Source organism: Mus pahari, chromosome 7 (genome assembly GCF_900095145.1).
Source record: "Mus pahari chromosome 7, PAHARI_EIJ_v1.1, whole genome shotgun sequence".
Lineage (NCBI taxonomy): Eukaryota > Metazoa > Chordata > Mammalia > Rodentia > Muridae > Mus > Mus pahari.
The window spans coordinates 74,011,646-74,020,441 of NC_034596.1; the positions used below are offsets into that span (position 1 = coordinate 74,011,646).

At 36.0% G+C, this 8,796-nt stretch overlaps 1 protein-coding gene across 1 annotated transcript in view; it reads left to right on the top strand.

The window, feature by feature from the left end:
- Mpp5 (membrane palmitoylated protein 5) overlaps window positions 1-8,796 on the top strand; it is a 46,241-nt gene that overhangs the window by 19,318 nt on the left and 18,127 nt on the right. The window contains exons 4-7 of the mRNA XM_029540787.1: window positions 4,392-4,469; window positions 4,787-4,933; window positions 6,367-6,528; window positions 7,954-8,031. Of these exons, the coding sequence (XP_029396647.1) occupies window positions 4,392-4,469; window positions 4,787-4,933; window positions 6,367-6,528; window positions 7,954-8,031 (465 nt within the window). The remainder of the gene's footprint in view (window positions 1-4,391; window positions 4,470-4,786; window positions 4,934-6,366; window positions 6,529-7,953; window positions 8,032-8,796) is intronic.

Genomic DNA, 8,796 nt, shown 5'->3' on the forward strand with positions numbered 1-8,796 from the left:
AGAGAGAGAGAGAGAGAGAGAGAGAGAGGATAGAGATTGTAGTAGCATGAGCACAGTGATTGAAGGGGACATAGGGCATATGTGCAGAGCAGTGGTTTAGTGGTAAACCCTGAGGGCATGAATAATGCCAGGGCTGGGAAAGAGGAAAGAATCAGGTGATATTTAATGCTAAGGAGCTTAGACTTGATCCTATAGATGACTAAGAGACAGATGATGAGGATGACAGTGGTCATATTTCTGTTTTACAGTTGAAAATCACAAATCAAAAGTTATACTTTCATAAACCAATTTGAACAATATGATTTTGTTTTGGTAAAAGGTGTAAAGAGATATTCATTCCCCTGGGGATAAGGATGGAGTTTGGTGTCTGACTTCTTTTTTAAAGATTTATTTATTTATTTTATGCATATGAGTACATCACCATTGCTCCCTTTAGACACACCAGAAGAAGGCGTCAGACCTCATTACAGATGGTTGTGAGCCACCATCTGCTTGCTGGGAATTGAACTCAGGACCTCTGGAAGAGCAGTCAGTGCTCTTAACCACTGAGCCATCTCTCCAGCCCCCCTGACTTCTTGCCTAGCATTTGTAAGGCTCTGGATTCAGTCCCTGACTGGGTACAAAAACAAACAAAATGATATATAATTGTCCTTCGGTATCATTGCACTTTATAGCCTCAGATTCAGCCTAGTTTGCTAAAAGAACCTAAATCTCTACTGAATGCTTTTTCCCCCTTGTTATTCCCTAAAAAATAACAGTTCAACTATTACACTTTAGGTATAAGTAGAAAAAAATTTTAAAGTATATGGATAGAAAGGTATGTTAATTATATGCAAATACTCTGTCCTTTTGTAGAAGAAACTTAAGTGACCTTAGCTTTGGGTTTGAAACAAGAGTTCCTGTAACTAATTCTGGGTGATACTGAGAAAAAGTTATATATGTAGAGTGTGTCCAGCTTTATTGAGATATAGTTTGCAATTATTAAAAATGGGTGATGTTATTTGCTCAGTGTATGTACCTATGAAATCTACCACCCACTGTCGAGTTACTAAAATATCCTCCACCCACAAAGCTCACCTACAGTCCTGAAGAGAGTAACCACCTCTTCTTTAACCCCTTTTGTAATTTGCAAACCTGGTTTCTGTTTTACTAATTTGCCGTTCATGAACATGTCAAATAGGCAATATCTACTCTTTTGTGTCTGCATTAGTTATTTTTCTTGTCAGTGTGGCAAAATACCTGACAAGAAGCAACTTGAATGGGGAGGATTTGTTTGGGCTCACAGATTTGGGGAAGACATAGCGTATTCTAGCTGTGAAAGCATGGCATTTGGACAACTCATTGTAGCAGAAGGAATGCAGCAGGCTACATTGCATTGGCAGTTAGGAAACATAACCCATGACATATGTACATACATAAGCCATCAGGAGCCCGCTTCCTCCAGTTAGGCCTCACAAAACTAACAGCACCACCTGGAGGATCAGATGTTCCAACACGAGCCTGTGGGGACATTTCACATTCAAACCATGGAAGCATCTGATTTCCTCTGCTTAGTCTAATCTTAAGGTTCATCTCTTCTGTGAATGTATCAAATTAAACCAAGCATTTCACAGATGATGGACATGTGACCAGTTCTCTAAGTCCCAGTCCCAGTGATGCTTTCTGAGTAGTAGTCGACTGTGTGACAATGTGTCTTGTTATTTATATCTATTGTGACACATTGGTTGTTTGCTATTACTGATCCATTTTTGTTTTTACACTTGTTTATTGCAGAGTGTGAGTATGTGCATGTGAGTATGTACTTGCTGTGGTGTGAGGATATAGGTCAGAAGAAAACTTTGAAGAGTCAGGTCCCTTCTTCAACCGTGTGTATTCTGGGAAATGAACTGGGGTTGTTGTCAGGCTGGTGGCAAGTGCCTTTGCCTACTGAACCATCTTGTCAGCTTTTGGCTACTGACTCTCAGATATGTGGTGTGGTGCTGTCTTGTTTTAATTTGCCTTTCCATCATGATTCCTGACACTATACTTGTGTGGTCATTGGCCATTTCTCTGTTTTTAATGAAATACATGGTCAAATCTGTTTCCATTGGGCAATGGGAGGGGCCAGGTCACATATAAGAACAGTCTTTCAGTTCCCTTGGCTTTGTAAGTAAAGTTTGCTGACACTAGCATAGATAATGTCTATGCCTACAGCTACAGAAATGAGTATTTATCAAGAGTTCTGATTTTTTTTTTTAAGAAAGATTTTAGAGATGCCTAGGAACTGACTTAAAATATAAACAGAAAAAAGTGTCTTACATAAAATATTACTGAGTTGATTGTAGCTTTTTTTAAATTTATTTTTTTACACTCCATATTTTATCCCCCCTCTCAAGTGTAGCTTTTATAAAGTCTTTTTTTTTTTTTTAATAATTCAAAACTGTCTTTCCCTCTATGAGTTGCTTTCTCCAGCAGTCAAAAAGTATTTGGTCGGGGCTGGTGAGATGACTCAGTGAGTAAGAGCACCTGACTGCTCTTCCAAAGGTCCGGAGTTCAAATCCCAGCAACCACATGGTGGCTCATAACCATCCATAACAAGATCTGACTCCCTCTTCTGGAGTGTCTAAAACAGCTACAGTGTACTTACATATAATAAATAAATAAATCTTTAAAAAAAAAGTATTTGGTCAGGGATTATAGATTTCAAATTAACTTTGAGTAGTTTTCATGAAGTTTCAAAAGGAAAGCAGTGTCTTTAAAATCAGCTTTTACTTACCTAAAGTTTTTAGGTACCAAAACTATGTTTTGTTTGTTTATTAGACAGTGTTTTAATGGTTAGCCCTGTCTTATCTGCAACTCACAGAGATGCTCTTGCCTATGGAATGATGGGATTAAAGGCACCCAGCACTGTCCTACTAGGGGTGTGTGTGTGTGTATGTGTGTGTGTGTGTGTGTGTGTGTGTGTACACGCACATGTGCATGCATGCAGTTACAGGAACCAGAAGGCATCAGATACACTAGATTTGGCGTTACAGGTGGTTGTGATCTGTCTGCTATGGGCTCTGGGAATCAAACTTCCATCTTTTTATAAAAACAGCAAGAGCTCTGAACTATGGACCCATTTCTTCAGCCTTTATCATTGCTTTGGTATGCTTGTTGTGGTCAAAATTGGTCCTCATTTTATCATCCTAAAGGTTTAATTGGAGAATTGCTAATAAAATAACCATAAAGAATATAGAATTCCTGTTTTAATCATTGGGTACACTTATATTTTCATTAATAGTGAGAATTTTTGTTTTGCTATTTGCTTTATGGCAGTGTACCACTTTGGAGTGGGGGTTTGGAGGTACATGGACAAAAGAGGCATAAACAGTAAGAGTACACAGTATAATCTTGGGGAGAAAGTGTGCAGAGGAACATATCTACCTCAATATTCATTGGTAGAAGATTGAAAATTGCAAATAAGTGGACTTAATTTTTAGCTCATGTAGTTAGAAACCAAGGAAACAGGAAAGAGTACTTAAATTTCTTAATGGAAAGAGTAGATAATCATGACATTAATCTTTTAAAGTAGACAACACCTATAGTACATTAGTTAAGCTATCCAGCAGTGTTAGGAAAGAAAGATCACAGTGCAGACTCAGATTAAAGTCATCTGGTCAGCCTTTGAAGCGCTTTACACAATGGACACCAGCCTGCCCATGAGGAAAGAAAGACACAGGGGCGTGAAAAATGTATCATAACTGTGGGAGTTTATCCTAAGAACACATTGTCCAACATTACTACATTTATCTTGTGAATCTAGAACTTTAAATTTTCATCTCAGATTTTTAATGTAGTTCTTGAAACATAGGATTTAAATCTCTAAAGTAGCATAATAACTACTGGGTGGGGCATATCTTCTATCATGTAATTATTATAGTGGATTCTATACTGTTAGAAGAAACTTTCAAAAGTAAAACAGTTCGGGGCTGGTGAGATGGCTCGGTGGGTAAGAGCACCCGACTGCTCTTCCAAAGGTCCTGAGTTCAAATCCCAGCAACCACATGGTGGCTCACAACCATCCATAACAAGATCTGACTCCCTCTTCTCGAGTATCTGAAGACATCTACAGTGTACTTACATATAATAACTAAATAAATCTTTAAAAAAAAAAAAGTGAAACAGTTCATTTGCAGTTGTAAATACCATGATATTTGAAGTATGCTTTTAAAAAAAGGGGGGGGAATCTTCTTTTTATCTATAATAAGATTGAAAGATCTCTGGGAAAAGTTTTTTTTTTTTCATGTTTCTTTAGTGTTTTTCTTTGAGTGTTTTTTTGCTATTTCACTCTCATTTAAAAGTACTCTCCTGCATAGATACTACTGCTAATTCCTATGAACCAGGAAAAACAATTTTTGTTATTTCTTTAGGTACAAACTGTCTTAAAGCCAGTCCATCAGAAGGAAGGACAAGAATTAACCGCTTTGTTGAGTGCTCCACATATTCAGGTAGAAAAAGGACAGAATGTTGTTTGTTTCCAGTATTTGTTTTTTTAAATCACAGTCTCCTAGACTTGGAAGAGACCTAGTTATGCAGTTTGTAACCCTTTCTGCAGAGTAATTATTGCTGGGTTATACATTCCATATGTAAAGCTATACAAAGTATGTTTTTAAATAGCTTATTTTTAAAAACTGGGCAAAAGTCCCTTACATATTTGTCATGTTTTAGGCCCTTACAGACTTGATTGCAATACTATGTGCATGAGCAAACTATACAGAAATAAGTTGTGGTCTTACTTTTCATATGGTGGGTTTCTTTGAAACAGGCACTTTTACTAGCCCATGATAAGGTTGCTGAGCAGGAAATGCAGCTAGAGCCCATTACAGATGAGAGAGTCTATGAAAGTATCGGCCATTACGGGGGAGAAACTGTAAAAATAGTTCGTATAGAAAAAGCTCGGGATATTCCATTGGTAAGTGTTCTCATGTCTGATCTAAGATTGTTTTCTATGCAAAAACCTCATATGGTGTACAGTTGAAGATCCCATTAATGTTCCTGGAAAGTTTTCTCTTTGTGAGTTGTTAGAATTGTTACAGCAATTTGTTACAATTGTAATATGCTCTTGCTCAAAACCCTTATTAGGTTGAAAACTAATTTCATTACCTTTTCTCATAACTTAAAATAATAACTTATGAAATACTGACAGTCAAGAAGAGAAAACAACAGTTAGAAAATCTAGTCTTTGGGAGCTAGATACATATTTAATTGAAACATTCTTGGTACAAAATCATGAGGATCGAGAGGTAGCACCCCAGCACCTATGTGAAAAGCCAGGAATGATGACATATGTCTGTAATCCCAGCTCTGTCACTGACAGGAAGACTTCTCTGGAGTTTGCAGGCTAGCCACCAGCCTAACCAGATCAGTCAGTTCCAGGTTAAGTGACTTTGCTCCAAATATGAGATGGAGAGAGATTGAAGACTTCTAGCACACACATGCGCAGTGACACACACACACACACACACACACACACAATAATAGAGTAATAAAAATAATTTTTAAAAAGAATGCATAAGCACTTTATGTAACTAGTTCCATCTTGGAGAATAAAAGGAAAGGTCATGATAATATTAAAGTAAATACTTAAGAAAATTAGTTTTTTAAAAAAGATTTGTTTATTCATTATGTGTGTTTGTGAGTGTATTTATATGTACCACATGCATGCAGGTGCCTGCAGAGGATGAAAGGGAGCTGGATCCCCTGGCTCCAGCTCCAGAGTTACAGGGGTTTGTAAGCTGTCCAGTATGGGTGCTGGGAACAAAAATCTGTGTCCCTTGCTGTAACCACTGAGCCCTACAAAATAGATTTTATCTTATTTTACTGTTCTAGCGTTTGAGTATATACTTTCCCACTGTTATTCCAACTTGTATAATAAATATTAGTATTTAATACATTTGGCTGCAGCTGTGTTTAACATTTGCATAGTTAGCCATATCCCTATTTATCCCTTAATTATATTTTGAATTTTAAGAAATTCTTTATAGTTAGGCACTGTGTTAATTATGCCTAGATGTTTTCTAGTTGTTGGAATAGAATCCAGCAGGAAAAAAAAATTGATTTTGTCTTTAAACACAGTATATATTTTTTTCTGCTTTTATATGCTTCAGAAGTCTGTGTACTTCAGAATTCTAATGAATAAAGTATCTCTGAAACAGAAATGTTGGGTGGGGAATACTTAGCTTTCATGTTAAAATTACAGTTGTTACTTTAGAAATGTGAGGAAATTTTTTCTTAAGATAAACTAAGGACTAGTCTTACTAGATTTAAAAAAAATAAAATTTAAAAATGAAATGCTTAACAAAAAATTGCATTTTTATGTTTAAATTAGATATTGGGTGTTTTTAGGGTGCCACAGTTCGTAATGAAATGGATTCTGTCATCATAAGCCGGATAGTGAAAGGAGGCGCTGCAGAGAAGAGTGGCCTCCTGCACGAAGGAGACGAAGTTCTGGAGATCAATGGCATTGAAATCCGGGGCAAAGATGTCAATGAGGTTTTTGACTTGTTGGTACGTTCAGACTGTAGAAGATTTGATTCATTTAAAAGCTTGTTTTGTTATTAAACTTAGATCATTAAAGAACATTTTTAAAAATAACTGAGTATAAGGTAGTTTTTAGCCTAACTTTTACAGGATTTGTCAATTTTTGTTATAATATATTTAGTTTTCGGTTTATTTTTATTTACTTTGAGTTTTATTATAAGTTTTATTTTTACTTTTACTATCTTTTTTAAAGATTTGTTTCTATGTATGTCTGTACACCTTGCACATTCCTGGTGAATTAAATTAAAACTCAGTTTCCTATTCTCACTAGCTATAGTGAACAAGATTTATTATTTAGTTAATGGCTGTTGTCTGAGATGTTGAGTAAATTCTGCTGGACAGTGCTAGTATAATTAGCTACTCACTTTTAATTACCTTCCTAAAAATAATTTTCTAAGATTTACTTACTATGCCTTATGAGTGTTTTACCTGCTTGTATGTGCTCCACATACATGACTGGTATCTGAGAAAGTCGGGAAAAGACATTGGATTCCTTAAAGCTGGAGCTATATATGGTTGTGAGCCAAAATATGGGTGCTAGGAATCAAACCAAGATCCTCTGCAAGGGCCACAAGTGCTCTTAACTGATGAACAGTCTTTTGTTGTTGTTTTTTGATAGTTTGTTTTGAGGTCTCACTATGAAGTCCTAGCTGGCCAGGAACTCACTATGTAGACTAGGCTGATCTGAAACTCAGAGATATACCTGTCCATGTCACCTAAGTGCTGGAATTAAAAGCATGTGCCACCATGCTTAGCCTCATTGTCTTGAAAATGATGTTTAATCATATTGTATACAACACAAAGTATGGTTTTTCTTTTTCCTTTTTGAAGGCAAGGTCTGAAATAAAACACATTATATAGCCCAGACTGACCTTGTCAGTGATTCTCCTCCCATGGCATCAGCCAGTACTCCCCTCTACAAACCAATGTGCATATTCTTAATTATTTAACATGAGGTGTTACGGTAGTATGTCTCCTACCTGCTGATATCTATTATAAAAGCTAGAAAATATCCATATCCCTCTTTCCACCAAATCTCTGCTCGAACTCTGTAGAGCAAAGTACCATCGATGGTCACTCATGGCCCATTTGATTGGTACTGTCTTGTATTGCACACTGTTCCATATTTTGTCAATATGAAATGTGATGAAGAGTGCTGTCTAGGCTGGACATGTCTGAATACAGCTAGTGCTGTACTGGGCAGGAATTATGAATCTAGCTGCACAACTTGATACAGTAAACAGTGGACAGGAAGACTAAATAATGAAAGTAGCTAGGAATGGGAAATGTTTTCCTATAGGACTGAGGGAATTCTGCCATCCTGTTTAGAGTGTATTTGTTAATCATAAGATCATGGGAGATTTTTAAAGTATTTTAACCTTTCTGTTACAGTCTGATATGCATGGTACGTTGACATTTGTTCTGATTCCTAGTCAACAGATCAAGCCACCTCCTGCCAAAGAAACTGTAGTAAGTGATTTTAAAATTACTTATTTTAAAATTGTTTATTCTTCTTTGACTTATATCTAATTTTCTGTATCAGAAACTTCACTGAATATAGTTTGTTAACTAAAAACAGAAATCATGGAATTTTATTTAAATAAGTATAAAAATCAACATTTAAAATGTAGTAAACTCTGAACTTTTTAAAAGTAAAATATACAACATAGTTCAACTTCAGACTTCTTATTAACATTGTTGTTTGTCTTCAGTTATAATTAAGTTTAGCTCAGTCACATAGAGAAGGGTACTTTAACAACTTTGTGTAAGTCATTACTCTGGTGTGTTCCTATATGTTAAGTATTTAACACAGCTCTATTAAATGATAGACTTGATTACTGTACAACCTAGCAATTCCTGATAAGTATAATAGAACAATCGTACATGAATAGTCAGGCATGTATTATTTATAAGACTCAAAATGTAAAAACAACTTTGAAATAGCCACACTCACCAGCAATAACTTGAAAATGCAACATAGTTTATCTGTCTGTACACTGAGATCTTACTTGATTGAAAGGGGCTGAGGTATGAGTATATGCTACAAAATATATAAGCTTGAAAAACATATGGCAATCACAAGCCCTTTACTGGTTTATTTATATACAATATACAAAATAGGTGTACTGGCTAGTTTTGTGTCAACTTGACACAGCTGGAATTATCACAGAGAAAGGAGTTTTAGTTGGGGAAATGCCCCCATGAGATCCAGCTGTGGGGCATTTTCTCAATTAG